Genomic DNA, 16,545 nt, shown 5'->3' with positions numbered 1-16,545 from the left:
AAACTGACGAGATAGCTATGGAATAATGCTATCACTCGCCTATGTATAATGCAACGTCGGTTCATAAGTCTGCAGCACCTCTTCCCATCTTGGCGAGCCCATAAGAAGCACATTCGGCACCTCTCTCTCGACATACTGTCATAGATCGTCAGTATACCCCCTGATTTCAGAAGTAAGTGGGCACTTACATCACGATACTTCCCCTCCATCCTCATCCTCAAAAAGCACTTAAATGACATTGTATTCTGCATAAAATACTCCGCCAGCTCCCTCCCCATCCCCTCTTCCTGCTGCTCCAAAACACCCCCAAGCACCTCCCTCACAATCCCCCACCCCCCATTTCTCTCCAAACCCAGCGCACTAACAATCAACCCCACATGATTCTGTACAAGTGCATGATGCACTTTACTCCACAAGTTATGTAAATCCTCCGTCAACGTCGCACCCCTAGGAGGCAAACTATCAAAGTTGACGCCGAACTTTTTCAATGTGGGGACATGCATCCGCACACCACCAAAATCTTGCACTGCAAAACCTTTCACCTCATCGGTTTTCCGGCAAATGCGAGCAACGAGGTTCTGTCCATGCGCTTCAAGACCGATACCATACTGTGCTAGAGGCGGGAGGACCAGGGTGAAGAGCCGGATTACGTATGTGCGTAGCCAGAATTGTTTGTCAGTTGTTGTGTGAAGGTTGTATAGGATCTCTGCGTAGCTGCGGGTGTTGTTGTATGGCTGTTGGGCGAGCGCTGCTGCGATCATAAGACGCTCATTGTTGGCGTCTGCGCGGGCCTCAAGGTCATCGCGTAAGATGCAGGAGAGATGTTTCGCGTCGGCAAAGTTGTCCTGTGCGCCTGAGACTGCAGCGACTTCACGGAAGACCCAGAGGTCTGTTGGGAGGAATTTCTCAAGCAGGGCTGTTGTACTGGACCGCCGCATGTTGTCCAGGGGGTTATTGTGCGCAGGGCGGAGGTAATTTGGCAGGCTAGGGAGAGTTTCAGGTGGTAGCCGAAGTCGTATTCTGGGCGGAGAGTTAGTGTTCGCATTGACGCTTGGGCGTCTGCAATGTTATCGATGGTTTTTAGCACAACAGCGTTTGGGAAACGTTGGTGTACGGAGGAGAGTTGGCGCGAGAGACAGGGGACAACAACTCTGTCGGCGCTTGTGCTAGGAATTTCCAGTTTGCTTAGCAGTGGCTGGATGGCTGCTTCAAAAGCACCTGTTACGCGGAGATCTGTTCGCGGGACGGAGAGGAAAGCGAGCGTTGGGGTCAGCATTTCAGGGATGTCGGAGGGTTGGATTTGTTGGAGAGGCGGTTGGGCGTAGCAGAGGCGGTGGTATGGATGGCTTGGGTGGCCGTATATCAGGGCTCGTTCCCAGGCGGCGGACCTGTCGTCCAAGTTGAGAATTTTCTGGGCTTCGCCAATGTCAAGCCATGTTTCTGCTTTCCATTAGCATGTATCCAGTGATTCATGTACAGGGTTAAGGCTTACCCTGTTTCCGTGCTGAGTTACCCAATTCGAGGGCGATCTCGTTCAAGGTATCCTCATCGGCATCTTTGATTAGCCACGGACTTAGAAACCGGAATAATATTTCTGGATTGTGCTCTTCCTCTTGTCCATCGCCATTACCAATCACCACAGGCGGCTGCAAGCTATCTGGTCGCACAACAGCTGCAACCTTTCCATCTCTGGTCTCTAACACAGTGCCCGGCCGAAGACCGACTTTAAAACTTTTGCTAGCATTCTTCGCAGCGGGTAAATGACTGTGTAGGTACAGATATTGGTCGTTTTTCGACCCCCCGATGGTAGCATCCACCAGACCTTCATTGACGATTTCGGCGAGGAGTCGCTTGGTAGTTTCGAAAATGCTTGGCTGTGCTTAGATAGCTTCATTTCACCACTATCTGAACCAAGTAGAATCGATCGCAGTAACGATAAAAGAGAATGTATGGTTGTTGGCATAGTCATTTTGTCTTGTAGTTGTGAGATTGTACCTCGCCATCAACCAAGACGGGCCGTCGAGCCCTCTTATATCTCATCCGATCTATATTTCTTTTGCTCCGCTTCCAGAATACACTTTCCCAGGCGTCTACCCACCTGCTCCAAAAGAGCCTCCGATTCGATGGCTAGTCCACAGCTCAGTAGACCTGCAGCCAGCCCCAGCCACCACCACATGAAATGGAATCCATATGATCTCCCGATCGGCGCGCGCCAGTCTACTGTCCATTTCCAAGGTTACCAAAAAGAACCATCGGTCAGATAATCACGTCGGCACTTGGTGGCATGTCCCAATGCAAGGTCGCCTTGTTTTCTAATGTCTGACCCCGTCCTGCGAGGGTTGTACAGATGTATAGCTGTAGCTGACTGTTGCATGTTGTATTATTCGCCATCGGTCGGGGTCTGCGTTAATCTATTTGGTACGGAGTACCCCTGCGAGTATGCCTTTCTACGGCCCGTATCCGGAATCTAGATTGTGTGGAGGCCTTGGTACAAACCGCTAGACTGCCAAAGAAATATACCCTTGTCGAGAGTCCAATGTCGACGGCCCTTCTCCATCGCACCTCGCACTAGACGCGGCAAGAGAAAGGTTATCTGCCATATGGTCGACTATTATACAAGTAGGTATAGGGAGAAGTGATCCGTAGCTTCACCTGACGCAGTGCAGGTGCATACACAATACTCGTACGGCAGGTGGTATGCCAATACATCCCTGGAACCTGCTAACGTTCCAATTTGCCGCGGACAGGATCTTCCACCCAACGTGGGGAATATTCTCTTTCCCATTCTGTCAGGAGGATGCACTGCACTGCAAGCCAGCTGGCTGGTAGAATATGTAAAGAGTATCCGTACTTGCATTATTGTTGAAATTTAAAACGAAATCATGACGTCCGTGTATATTCCGACGACTGGTCTGGTATTTTCTTATTTGTGCAGGTCGTCATTCATGGGGGGCTCTCAGCCAGCCAACGACCGGCTTCGTAATTCTGTGCTAGAGCCCTCCACAAGTGGGAATTCGGGCAATGAGTCTCGGACTTTATGCTCATCTGAGCTGATTCAGTTGGAGACAGAGCAGAGTATTGGCCTAGGCTGGCTTTTTGTAATCCGTCCAGGCAATCTCCATAGCCGGGTTGGTGTTTATAGAGATATCTGATGTTGTGCGTTTTGACCAAGATTTTGTGCATCCCCAGAACACCGTGAGACTGTTCAACCAATAACATCACCACAACGATCATTACCCTAAACACATAGTACGATACCAGATGGGATCCACCTCCTGCGACAGTAAAAAGCTCAGCTGAAAACACACTCCAACTGAACTTCCCTCTAATACGCAGCTGATGTAAACCAGGCAACGTGTAACACCATAATTGGAAGACCTACAAATGCAAAGAGGGCCATTAATGTAAACCTACTTATGGCTCTGCCTATTTATTTAGTAGATTCAGCCGGGAAACAGATTGAACAATTTCATTTTTATCGGACTATAAGTCTATACTGGTATCAATATGACAACTTCAACAGAAAACATCCAGAAACCTCTGGAGAAATATGTTCATCCTCCAGAGACGAAGCACAAGCGTGAATACCGCATCCAAATAAGATAGATCCAATATAAACTAACTAGAGATAGTGGACTACGCCAACCTAATTACCCTCGACATGGCCGAATTCGATCGACCAGGAGGAAAGGAAAGACTTGCCGCTCAACTCAAACAGACGACCCATGAAATTGGTACCTCCCCTACCTTAACTATATCTATATGTGCTAATGAGTAGGCTTCTTCTACATCACCAACATTGGCTTAACCCAAGAACAAGTCGACCAGCAATTCGCCATCGCAAGAGAATTCTTCGCTTTGCCCGAAGAAGAACGCTTCAAGTTCCGTGCTCCACTCGAAGAAGGAATCTACAATGGTTATCGACCTCTTGGATCGATTGAGGTTCTCCCTGGGCTTTTTGATAACCTGGAATCCTACAACATCTTCAAATTCATCCCCGAGACGCAACGCAGTCAACCTGAGGTGATCAAGCGGTACTGGGGCGACATTGAGAAATTCCACCGTCATATGCATGAGAATGTCTCTCATAAGATTCTTAAACTGCTGGCTATAATTTTGGAACTGGATGATGAGGATGAATTGGTCAAGGGCCATCTCTATGAAGCCAACTGTGATAGCTCGCTGCGGTATATGATGTATCGAGCGAGAACGGGAGAGGAGAATACCGAATACAAGGATACGTATATCCGTGGCCATACAGACAAGGGTAGCTTGACGTTTGTCTTCCAACAGCCTGTTTCAGCACTCCAGGTGAAAGCAACTGATGAGTCCGGCTGGGAACATGTCCGCATCCAGGCAGGTGTGGTAGCTGTGAACCTAGCACGCATGGTACAGATGCTCACAAATGGCTATCTCAAGGCTGGAATTCATCGGGTCATTGCCCCGCCTGAAGATCAAGCCTGCAATGATCGGCTAGGATTGCTTTATTTCGTCCTGCCGAGTGATCGGCTCAAGATGAAGGCGATGGATAGTCCATATTTGAGACGAGTGGGATATGGGAAGAACGAAGGGAGCATTGATTCTGATATTCCGGCGAATGAATGGGTGAGGGCCAGATTTAGGAATAATTGGCTACCGTTTAATCAGAGACCCTAAATAGATTTGTCATTGTTCAACACCCTGGGTGAACAATTTAGCTTACAATAAGCCAAAGGCTTTCTGAAGAGTCGCGTTAGCTTCATGGTTTAAATTGGGCGGATCTGCTAAATCAACTGCGGATCATGATTCCCAATGGTCTGTTGAGCATCCATGGACTGTAGAGCATAACTAAATGTGGGCTTTAAGAGTAAATCAAGACAATTTTACATAACTAGTATCTAGTAGTTATATTGTTTGTAAACTCTTCTACGACACAAAACTGGCGTGGCATAAGTATTGAACAGCTATGCAGACAATATCACGGTGTATTGATAGATGGATGACCCTATCTAGGAGGTACAGGCGCATGGGAGATAATACCTCCTACACATCTATGTGCTGAACCTACCCGCAGATAGCTGAACCATCCCGACGTACGGGGACGTCCAACAATAAGTAACATCTAAAAAAGCTTCTGTCTAATGTAAGAGATTGCGGCCATCTACATGAATTATGTATTAGTAGTGCCTTTACTTTCAGATTACAAGGTGTCTACTGCTAGTTAGCTTTATATATCATTCGTCCTGCATGGACGATTCTATATACATGTGTGCGCCGTGCGCAGTGGATATCCTATTAGTAACCCCCCCCCCAACATCGTCTCTCCCATTAAGCATACCATTTATGTGACAGGCGCAGCCTGTGACACATCCACACATTACCGACTCCCCAAATTGCCAACGCTCTTGAGTTGCAGCACACTTCAAGATAAGCCGTGTTATTATTATCATTGGAGCAAATCAAGGTGAGCCAATAACATCCTCCCAGTATAAAACGTCTTGGGTTTAATTCGGTCTGTAGGCACTGGGAGAGGCCTCGTGGCACATTGTCTTGCCCAGCCGGACGCCACTGTCATTGGAACCGTTCAGGATATCTCATATGAGAAAGCGAAAGATCCCAGTACGCTGCCAAAGGGCCATGGCTCTGGTCTAATTGTCGTGCCGCTTAACGTCGACAACCCATCAAGCGCTGCGGAGGCGGCATCCAAGATGCAGACGCAGCATCACATCGAGCGCATTGACGTTGTCATTGCCAATGCGGGGATTTGCAACCCCTAGGGTCCGGTGCAGGAAATGTCTGACTCGGACGTGCTTTCTCACTTTGAAGTGAACATGCTGTGACTGCTTAGACTGTTCAAAGCCAGAGCCAGTACTCCCAACTTCGTTTATATCCCTACGCTCCTGGTGAGCATCCTTGAGTTTGAAGATATGCCTTCGTTAAACTGCCGCTTATGAAACGTCGTAGGTGGCTGGAAATTATCTGGTCAGGAAGATCGATGCTGAAATAAGCATTTGACCGCTTTGTCGATCGATCCGGGTAGGTTCAAATTCCCACCCCCATTACGCAAAGGATTCAGAAGACTCATGCTGGCGGTCTCAATTCTTAATGATAAGACTTGTTCAAACCGACATGGGTAGTCGCGCTGCGCAGTTCAATGGACTAGAGAAGGCTCCGGTGACCGTTGAGGATATTGTTCGTGGAATTACAAACCAGCTATGAACAAATAATGATTATTATGACTATCCGAGGATCGCTAACATCTTTGCATATCGAAGCAGCGAGAAGTCAACTACGTCTGGCCAATTTGTTAACTATAATAGGGACAGGGTGCCCTGGTAGACGAGGCTCGAAAGTACCAAATACTCCCTTGGTCTATGACCTACAAGAATGGCTATTTTTTTTGCCACACAGCACGTAGCATGGTTCTCTTATTTCTAGATGGAAATAAATTGCAAGTCTTTAAACCCGTGAGACAGTGGAGAATCTATGGATCATTCACATTCCATGATCTGAAGCAATATAAATTGTGATAGTAAATGTCAGTGAATATGCACGAAAGGTTATGGAGTTCAGAAAAGAGATATATCTACAGGACAAGGGAGTGGTTTGATTGTTCAACGCAAGGACAGCCCGTCCATGATGCATCACCCTTAAGAGACAGTTCTGGTAACAAGCCCAAATGCGCTTACTGTAGAGCTTACATATTCTCATGGAATCCATAAGTTATTATTATCTTTTTACTAAGCTACCTGGCTTTGGAGAAGAATGCCGCGAGAAATATGGTTTTAGTGATTCTTGCATCACCGGCAATTGGCTAGTCATAACCGGACAAAGTAGTATACCAGAACCGCTCCTATCAGTATGTCTAATAACATGCCAATAGCGGGTATGTACCCTCTGACCAGAAATACCCCCCAAAGATCGAGGAACAGATCGCTAACAACGTGAATGATCTGATCATCCACACTCTCGTTCAGGAGGGGCACGCTATTGAAGAGAATTGCTCTGGTTGGGATCATGTTGTGAAACTGCGCGCGTATTTTTGTGGCATTGTCGAATATGCGGAAGCAAGCGCGGGAAAATATGGTCCACTACATCCGGAAGTGGTGCCCTCATCACCAGCCGTTGTTCACTATGGTGGGCATCGAAAGCCTGCCATTCCCAGAGCACCTTGTGGAGTTCAAAGTCGATGTAAGGTAATCGGACACCGAGCTGGCGGCCAGTCTGCCATGACCAAAAAGCGCTCGTGTATTCGACTGTCAACAAATTGAAGATTCATTCTCAGCGCTATACAACATGGATTTGCTATCTAAAGAGAAGAGTACGCAGCTAGCTGTTGAAATTTTTGATAAAGGTCTTTTTATATCAAAAGCAAAGTGTGCAAATGCCTTTGATGTTGCACCTAGCACCTTCAAAACGCGTCTTAATGGCGTCAAACCTCGCGGCAAGATAGAAGCCAATTCAAGGAAGCTTTCTGATACAGAGGAGTTGACTCTAAAGAAATGGATTCTAGACATGGATTCTCGTGGTTTTCCTCTTACTGTTGCCAGCATACGTCGTCTTACTGAGCTTCTTCTTGCTGCAAAAATGAAGCCATCTAAAGGTCCTTTCCTCAGTGATAGATAGAGTGTCATTCCCAATCCGCAATTCCTGTTCCCGAACCCTTCCCATCCCGCATAGGGTCGGGAATTGAAAACAATCCCCAATTCCCGCAGTGGGAAAGGGAATAATTGGGAATTCTTGCAGTTCCTGTTTACTCGCATAGGGATGGGTTGGGTTGGGAAATATGGGAAATGGGAGTGGTTCATATTCCTGAATTTCCCATTACATACTATTACAATACTTAATCCAACCATGGTTAGAATGCCAGTTGGCTTGTCTTTTGACGTGTCTACTGCTTGTACAGTGTCACTGGCAGGCCCCGTGACCCCGGCCCGGTCTGGGGTTGGGGCAGAGGATGCCCGCCCCGCTGATTTTTGGGGGGCCCGTTGGGGCGAGCTGGTTTGGGGCACCCTGCCCCGTTTACAAGGCCTTACGGGAAGGCATGGCTTTTCAGCAATCGCTCCATGCTTATATATGCTTATATGTTGAAATTGGTCGATCTATATGGCACTCGGCTGATTATTCTACATATCGTCTAAATATATCAATCAATATAAATTGATATCTATCGATATATATGGCTTTTGACTGGATACTCTTTGTCATGCCAACATATCGACGTGTATATATACCTCTTCCTTGACATGTATGGCGATATATTGATACATATTGATATCTATGGCTCTATGTTGATTCCTCTATCCTATATGTATACATAACAATATATATGGCTTTTGGCCGGTCCCTCCATGTCAGGTTGATGTCGTCGATACGTTAATTGGTATGGAAATACAGAAAACACCGAGAATTTGGGGCTGGCTGGGGGGCCCGCCCCATGAGCTGCCCCGAACTAACTATGATTGGTGTAGTGCGATATCCGATTGACAGATTGGGTATAACACGGAGAGTCTCGGGGGTTTGGGCCAAAACCCACCCCAACCCACCGGGGCCTTGGGGCAGGAAGGGTCATTGCTCACCCCGCCCCAAAGCCCGCTGGGCCAGGGCATTGCCTGCCAAAACCCACACCACCCCTCTCCGAGTGACACTCTATTAGGGCTAAGGGCCTTTCATATAGGCATGTAGCACCCGAAAACAAGTAGGGGGCTAATATATGCTGTAGATGTCAGTACTATACAATATGGGGTTCATTAAATATAACAGGTATTTTGGTGGACTATGTACAGAAAACGAGGAGGACAATGTCAAAACGAGAATTATGGAGAACATGTATTGCTGTTTTGTAAGAGTACAGGAGGGGACAGCCAAAAAAAAAAAGAAAGAAAAGAAAAAGAAAAGAAAAAAAGGGCAGCTAGAAACAGACGACACCCGGATGTCAAGTATAGTTTGATTGAGAGCTGGTGTTGTAGTGTCAATGGGAATTGCGAGGCAGTAGCGCCGTAGTAAGAATAATGGTGATGACCTTGTGGTCATGGCCGAGTATGCTGCAACTGCATCCGCATCAGTTCGCTGTTTTGAGGATAAACATCCAGCCAAAACTTACAGAACACAGAACAATACTTTAGTCGCTCAGTCTTGTCGCCAGGCGGCGGACAATTCTGCACCTCTTCCTAATAATTTTCCAGCGGCGGTCTTTCAGTTGACCCTAGTGGCAGCGATGGTAAACCCTTTACTGTGGGTGCCGACGAAGACGCTGGAGATAGTTCACAATTGGGAGACAAGCTCCATACTGAACACCTCTGCAGGTGTATTCTCTCTGTTTGAGGTGATAATTGTGGTCTTCCCCATGCCCGCGTCTGCTTATTAACATCAGCTGGGGAAGAGCAAGACCTAACTGTTTTATCTGATTGATATGAGCCGTCGAGAATACAGCGACCAAGGCGCCCTCGAAGAGCCCCCTGGGTCCTCAGAATCCTGAATTCCTCCTCCCAGCAAGCTACTCTCACTCTAGTGCGTCCTTTTGCGTTCGTGCTTTTTAATGAAGCGTAGAAACCCAGCTTTCTTGGCCTCTGTCCACTGTGTCATCGCTACCATCTTCCACTGAGCCAGTTGCAAATGAGTTGCGCTGTCTTAGCAACAGCTGAGATCTTGCTTTTTCTCTATCTACAGGGCCCCGAGCTGTAATATCCAAGAGGTATCCGGGGGAGTGGTTCGCACGTACTTTTACCGGGTTGGCAAAGTGGATTCCAGCGCTGAACCGCCTCTACCCTATCAAACACGCTTGCCTGTTTTCTTACTCCCTTTCATTTTTTTCTTTGTTCGGGGAACTGTTTCTTTTGCCCTCCAGCTATATTGTGATCATCAAATAGAGCCACGCTACATTAGTGGCCCCGCAACAATTAATTGCCGCATTCCTTTGGCGCCCTCTGATTCTTTTCCGTTCTCTTTTGGAAAAAAGAAATATATATATATATGTGCCAATTAGAAACGTAGAATCTGCCAACTGTTGACTCCGTCTCCAACGAGCCTGTGCTGGATTGTACTGTCGGTCCCAAGAATCAGGTCCAGCCTTTTCTTTTCTATCCCTTTTTTTCTTTTTTTTCTCTCAATCTTGCCTCTTTTCTTCTAAGACGAGGAAAGGATAAAGGGTCAGAAACGAAGTACTCATCTAAGTTGCTATAAAGATTGTACATATGCGAGTCCGTCCATCAATTCACCATTCTGGCTCAAATACGAGGCTGACATCTAGCACTTTACAAGAAAACGTGTTGACGATAGGAATTCATTGCATCCTTTCCTCTAGCCATGGTCAACATACCTAACGCGAAAGTGCCAACGCCAACATCAACAAAGAGACGAAGAAGACAGAGACGGCGTTGGGACACCAAAAATGAGGACCTGGACAGACGAAGCATGGAGGGAGATCCCAAAGAAGGTTCCCGTCAAAGAATAGATCCCAACAGTTGTGCTGCGGGCATGGTAAACCAGAAGAATCTAGTGGAAATAGTGAGTCTGTTTGCACCAATATTGGTCTAGCTCTAACAAGGTCTGCAGCTAAGGGAAGTCACTGAAGGCAAACTTCAAAAATACTGGATTTTCATCACCAACATTTGTGCCATCTCCAAGTTCTGCTTGGAGAATACACCCAGCCTTCAATCGGATGTGAAAGATTTTGTGCAACATATGGAACTTGGTGATGCACTGCTCACATTTATTCGAGAAGGGCCGCATCCCAGCCTACAGAATAGCCTACCTTCACCTTGGAACAAAACAAATTCAAAAAGGCCTAAAACTGGGCCTAATCTGGTCAAACAGGAGCCCGAATCATCCGGTTTTGGTATCCCAATTGGGCAACAGCAATCAGTGACCACGGCATATCTAGAGGGTACTGAAGGACAGTCACCTCACCTAGAAAATCCAGTGCAAGCTGTCCAACGTCCAGTGCTGGCAGATAGCGCCCCTATTCACCAGCAGTTTAACCAGCAACCTCCGCAGGAGCACAGTCTAAACGAGCGGTTTTCTCCAACCCAAGGCACTGCTGGGCCCGACTTCACATCACTTAGGCAGCAACCGCCACCGGGGTTGAATACAGCATCAGCACTAGCTTTAGCCACTGGGAGACAGAATTCCCTCCCAACCACGCAATTCCCGTTCGCAGTGCAACCGGGGCAAGTGTCCCAACGTGCCTCCAACACTGTTAATCAGGGCAGCAGCAACCCTGTTCAACTGCTTCCAACTTCATCAGCAGTACAGCAATATCCACAGGGTAGCCATCCTGTTATGAAGCCAGGGACACGACCTTTAATGGCACAGCCATTACAGATGCCGAATGCCCAACAGTTCTACGCCACTCCGTTGAACGTCGCCTCAAAGCAATCACAGACACCTGGCGCTCATCCCGTACCCGCACATGTACATGCCGGTCAACCGACTGGTCCAGGATGGGCGAGGCAGTCACAAGTACCACCAACTATGCAATCACACCAGGGCCCTGTTCTCCCGAGCAGCAGTGCCCAGCCGACCATATTTTCCCCTGGCTCCCAGTGGGCCACAGTTCCACCCGGTTTCACACAAATCTCAAGTCAAGTTACGGCGCCAGCGCAACAGGAGAGCAATACACTTCCTACACAGGCTTTGTCCCAACCACATGGACAACCTGGGACGGACATGTTCACTCAACTAGAGTGTCACTCGGGGCGGGGTGGGGTGGGTTTTGGCAGACAATGCCCCGCCCCGGCGGGGTTTGCGGCGGGTTCGCGGCAGGGTCATGGGGCTGCCAGTGACACTCTACTGCCAATTGGACCATCGATGTTATGGGGTTCTCGTACGAACCCAATGGATGAAAGTCTGGTTAGGGCCAGCACAGAACGCAGCCAACAAGGGGTCTGAAGCAACTATTAACAACCTTTGTACGACCACCTAACATACGAAGACTATCATTGATCCCTTGGTCAACTCCTGACTTCCGCGAGGGATTGCTGATAACACTACTTGGAACTTCACTTCTGTACGACCATAAAAGACTACTTCCACCTCTGCTCTGTTTGTTTCTTCATCGATTCTTTTTGTACAATAGAGGTTAGCTTTAGGTTAAGACAACTTAAGCTCAAACCCCTAACAGCCTGTACCTGACAATGATGAACCCTGTCCTCCTGCCAAACAGCAACAGCATTTCTCAGAGGACGAGACTGAGATTACCCTACACCAAGCAATGGAATATGTACAGGTCAAGTCTCCAGAAGAGCAACTTGGTGTAGTGGGGGAACCTCCGTGGTTGGCTGACAACTGTCCAACGTCAGCCCCAAAGAATCGCTGCAGAGCTGTCGCTGCCCTAAAAAAAAAAAAAAAATACGGGTGATGGACAGTTGTCAACCAATCGTGGAGGTTCCCTACCAAGGTGGTGTGTATGTACCCTGTATGCGAACACCGCGGCCAATATGGCGCCGGCGAAAGATCGCTTAATCGGACCGCCGACTGTTCTACCAAATCAGACAGTCAGGCCATTAAAACCTCATCACAAGGCATAATGTGTACCCATTTTCAAGGTAACGTCTTGGCGGTGGGGTACAGACAGATTATACGAGGTAGGGCTCGTTGTCATTGGGCTTGGCCTGCGATTATCGCGAACTAGCTATGCATGCATGGGGAACCTGTCGGATAAAACGAGTCTCAAATACGAGTATACTGGTAACTCGAAGAAGCACAATTCCAAATGGGCGTTAATAAAAGGCCGGTGCGGTGCAACCCTTCTTTTTGAGGTGGTACTTCTGTTTTCTCAGTCCGCTCGTCTCAAGACTCTGCTTGTTTGCGACGACAGTGAAAGAATGGCTGGTAAACACTTGAGCCTCCTTCTGGCCCTGGGTTCGCTTGCCGTCGGCAGTGCGCAGTCCAACCAGGGCTGCCGGTGTTTCCCTGGCGATGAATGCTGGCCGTCGGCGAACGTCTGGGATCAATTCAACCAGACCGTTGATGGACGTTTGATTGCCACGACCCCTCTCGCCACCCCGTGCCATGCTCCAAACTATGATGCTGCAATTTGTGACAAACTACGAGACCAATGGACAGACCCGGAGCTGCAGTATGCCACCCCCCCTTACCCCAGTATCTGTGAAAAAGAGAAAGAGAAAGAGAAATCACTAAAAATGTAGCTATACTACTTCGTCGTCAATTATGCAATCGTTTTTCACCAATGGCACCTGTGACCCTTTCCATGCGGCGTCGAAGCCGTGTACTCTGGGTACCATGGTCAACTATGCGGTGAACGTGAGCAAGCCAGAACATGTCATGGAAACGATGCATTTCGTGAAGAAGCACAACATCCGTCTGGTTATTCGCAACACTGGCCACAGCTATTATGGAGGTTCCACCGGCGCAGGAGCCGTAGCCATCTGGACGCATAACCTCAAAGACATCGAGGTGCTGCGCAACTACAAGAGCGCTGCGTACTCCGGACCTGCATTGAAGATGGGCGCTGGAGTGCAGGGGTTCGAGGCGTACAACTTCGCGCACGACAACAAGCTCGATGTCATCGGTGGTGAGTGTGAGTCTGTTGGTATCGCAGGCGGATACACACAGGGCGGCGGCCATTCGGCGCTGGCGTCGCGGTATGGTTTGGGAGCAGACCAGACGCTCGAATGGGAGGTCATCGATGGCCAGGGACGGTTCCTCGTTGCCCGACCCGACAATGAGAACGCAGATCTGTACTGGGCGTTGAGCGGTGGTGGAGGTAGACCTCGCCCAGACCCTCATGAGGGTCCAAAGGTTGGACCCTCCACCCGACCCTCGCGAGGGGCGGGTATAACACTCGCGACCCTCACCCGACCCTCGACCCTCGCCAGACCTCGTGTGGGTGACCCTCAAGGACCCTCGTCGACCCTCATTTTCATAAAAATTCCCACGCTTTACCCGATTTGGATGCATAAAAATGATGATTAATCTTAATACAGACCTGTTATTTACACCGTAACATGTTACTCCTGTTCTGCTACTTCGGATGATAGGTATTGTATGAGCCCTAGAATCAATTCACATAATAGCTTCCTACAAAATCTCTCTGATTTATATTACTTCTGATCAAAATTTTTAAGATTATATTAATTATAAGTGATAATATGTAAGTTACCATTACATAGTCAATATACATTAGTCCTTGGATATAGTATTATGATAGCTAGTTCCTGTAGAAGGAATGTACTCGATGAACATCTAAACTAGGAAAAAGAGAAGAGGACATTACTTCATTCAAAGGTATTTATCTTGAAGAGCCATGTGAAGGTATAAATAATGCAAAGTAAACAAATAGCTTCCTGAGTGATTCTGCCGAAAAGGGTGAACTATGAAAGCTGTTGAAAACCATGCGCATAGCGCTGGTGAAAATATATATATTTAACAGATGTATTCACGAGCGGCTATTGGAATATTTTTTGGAAGGATATCTTTGAAGTTACAGGTCAGCTTCAGTGATTTATGGCCCATTCACCTCTCTTGCCACTAAATCCTTACTTTTACCCTTTGAATAATACCAAATATACTAGTTCTTGGATGGCCAAATTAAGTGATTTTGACCGCTAAGTATTGGCCTCCTGCGGCTCTTCAGCATGTGAGGGTCCTTAGGGTCACCTGTGTGGGTGACCCTCCCCACCCTTAGGATTAAGAGAGATTAGGAGATACTACATGAGATATGGAATACTACGTGAGATACAGGATACTATGTGGGTCATATTATGATTTATCCACTCAAGATCTCCAGCTCCCTAAGTCGCTTGCGTCATGAACTTGGGCTAGTGGAGAATAATGAATTGATATTCCTATTTAAACTAGTGTTTTACGAGAATATCGAATCTGGAGAGGAAGGAAGTAAGAAGGGGAATCTATCTATGGAATGAGGGGCTTTTATCCATTCTATGGATTCATGGCCGCTTGCAGCATATGGCCGCTTCTAGCACAATGGTATGGCTGCATTCGGCCATTACAACTTGGTTCTTGTGTCCCCTAGTCATTGCAAATTCTACTGACTATTATACTGGATCTTTTTTTTGTAAGTCTCTTACTCTCTAGTCCCTCCCCCCTTCCTAGTCCCTCCCTTACACCCACCTATATTCTGTACTATGTCCTGGCATTTCTCCAACCCTCCATCCTCCTCAGCTTGTGAGGGGGATACTTCAGATTCTTTTTACTCTCATTTTCCTAACAACTCGCAGCTATATACACCTGAGTCCTCAGGAAGCCAAGATGCCATAGTGGCCAACTCAGACATCTCTGAAACTCTGCTTTCGCCTCCTCCTATCCCTAGCTTTCTTCACCGTGTGGGCCCTGATTGAAACCAAGGATATGTTCTCTACACTCACAAATACAATGAAATGGAACGGGATGCCTTTGTAGCTTGGTGGCTCGGGACAGATTATGGGACGAAAAAGCGAATTAATTGGGATACAAGACATCAGTCAGATTGTTGGAAACAGTTTGACCAGGTGGCAGATGTGAAGACTGGGAGGCCTGCAGTGATGTGTAACCAGTGTATTGCAGTTTTTGACCATCCTGCTAATTCCCGTCATGGAACATCCTCCATGAATAAGCATATGAAGGGTGTTAACTGCCGTAAGGCTTCTAGAAAGCCGAATATTAAACAGGCACTAAATCATGCGGTAATGTTATATCTAATTATTAATTCTTTCCTTTGCTATTGTATTCAATATACTAACTTGAACAGGCAAAACATGCTCCCAAATCTGCTGTCTTCACTCAGGATGAATGGGAATATAAGCTTACACAACTACTGGCTATATCACGTCTCCCTTTTCAATTTATCGAACGCCCTGAATTCCATGATGTCATTCACTTCAGTCGTCTTGCATCAACTCGCCCAGAAATTCCTTCTGCAAAGGCAATTCGAACACGACTACAAGGCTTTGTGAAAGAACAGCAACAGAGGGTCCTACAACAACTGCCAGCAGATGCAAAACTCTCACTAGCATTAGATTGTTGGACCTCTCCCTTTCAACAGGCATTTATGGCAGTATCTGGCTATTTTCTTACTCAGGACTGGGAGTACCAAGAAGTCCTTCTTGGATTTGAGCCTCTATCTGGCACCCATTCGGGTCTGAATCTTAGTGAGGTGCTCATGAATCTCCTCAAACAGCACAAGATCACAGACCGGGTACTTGCAATTACCACTGATAATGCGTTGAACAACAATACCTTGTTAGCCCATACCAATGATGCAATCCAGTCACTAGAGCTGAACAATAGGTCTACTATTATACGTGTTCCATGTATTGCACATGTCATCCAGCTAAGCCTAAAGGACCTCCTTGGTCAAATGAGAGCAAGCCCAAAGAATGAGATGCCTGAGACAGAGTGGTCTGATGCTTGTATCCAGTCTCTTCGTGAGAGACAGCAAAAAAGAGAGATTGCTGACATGTTAAACAAGGTAAGATCCTCACCCTTTTATATGTCTCTCAATTTCTAATCTAAGTTACAGATCCGGAGCTTGGCTATCTATATCAATGCTAGTCCTCAGCGTCGGGAGGCCTTCTATAATCTTCAAAAGGAAGAGCCAAAGCTTGC

General features: G+C 47.3%; 5 protein-coding genes across 5 annotated transcripts in view; 4 read left to right on the top strand and 1 right to left on the bottom strand.

Annotated features, from left to right (window-relative positions):
* Window positions 1–39: 39 nt before the first annotated feature.
* On the bottom strand, window positions 40–2,176 carry EURHEDRAFT_514051 (uncharacterized protein; the record flags this gene model as incomplete). Its single annotated transcript, XM_040786233.1, has 5 exons — window positions 40–135; window positions 189–905; window positions 926–1,368; window positions 1,493–1,874; window positions 2,099–2,176. The coding sequence occupies 5 exons, from the start codon at window positions 2,174–2,176 to the stop codon at window positions 40–42; spliced, it is 1,716 nt and encodes a 571-aa protein (XP_040640496.1).
* Window positions 2,177–3,507: 1,331 nt separating this feature from the next.
* Window positions 3,508–4,683, top strand: EURHEDRAFT_529647 (Clavaminate synthase-like protein; the record flags this gene model as incomplete). Its single annotated transcript, XM_040787116.1, has 3 exons — window positions 3,508–3,580; window positions 3,633–3,734; window positions 3,779–4,683. 3 exons carry the CDS (start codon window positions 3,508–3,510, stop codon window positions 4,654–4,656), a joined length of 1,053 nt encoding a protein of 350 aa, XP_040640495.1. The 3' UTR covers window positions 4,657–4,683.
* Window positions 4,684–6,688: 2,005 nt separating this feature from the next.
* Window positions 6,689–7,179, top strand: EURHEDRAFT_514049 (uncharacterized protein; the record flags this gene model as incomplete). The annotated part of the gene is made up of 3 exons (XM_040786232.1): window positions 6,689–6,838; window positions 6,885–7,023; window positions 7,052–7,179. The coding sequence occupies 3 exons, from the start codon at window positions 6,689–6,691 to the stop codon at window positions 7,177–7,179; spliced, it is 417 nt and encodes a 138-aa protein (XP_040640494.1).
* Window positions 7,180–10,409: 3,230 nt separating this feature from the next.
* Window positions 10,410–12,244, top strand: EURHEDRAFT_339628 (uncharacterized protein). Its single transcript, XM_040778399.1, has 2 exons — window positions 10,410–10,485; window positions 10,553–12,244. Exon 2 carries the CDS (start codon window positions 10,663–10,665, stop codon window positions 11,866–11,868), a length of 1,206 nt encoding a protein of 401 aa, XP_040640493.1. The 5' UTR covers window positions 10,410–10,485; window positions 10,553–10,662; the 3' UTR covers window positions 11,869–12,244.
* Window positions 12,245–12,803: 559 nt separating this feature from the next.
* Window positions 12,804–16,545, top strand: part of EURHEDRAFT_514048 (FAD-binding domain-containing protein) — a gene marked incomplete at both ends in the record, with an annotated part of 6,095 nt that continues 2,353 nt past the window's right edge. The window contains 2 exons of the mRNA XM_040786231.1: window positions 12,804–13,057; window positions 13,128–13,705. Of these exons, the coding sequence (XP_040640492.1) occupies window positions 12,804–13,057; window positions 13,128–13,705 (832 nt within the window). The remainder of the gene's footprint in view (window positions 13,058–13,127; window positions 13,706–16,545) is intronic.

This window comes from Aspergillus ruber (genome assembly GCF_000600275.1).
Source record: "Aspergillus ruber CBS 135680 unplaced genomic scaffold scaffold00007, whole genome shotgun sequence".
In the NCBI taxonomy this organism is placed as follows: domain Eukaryota; kingdom Fungi; phylum Ascomycota; class Eurotiomycetes; order Eurotiales; family Aspergillaceae; genus Aspergillus; species Aspergillus ruber.
Note: the sequence above shows the minus strand (reverse complement) of the source record. Positions and strands in the feature narration are given on the sequence as shown.

Bases quoted from the DNA above. Each gene is read 5' to 3' on its own strand.
- EURHEDRAFT_339628 (XM_040778399.1), top strand. From the start codon at position 10,663: ATGGAACTTGGTGATGCACTGCTCACATTTATTCGAGAAGGGCCGCAT.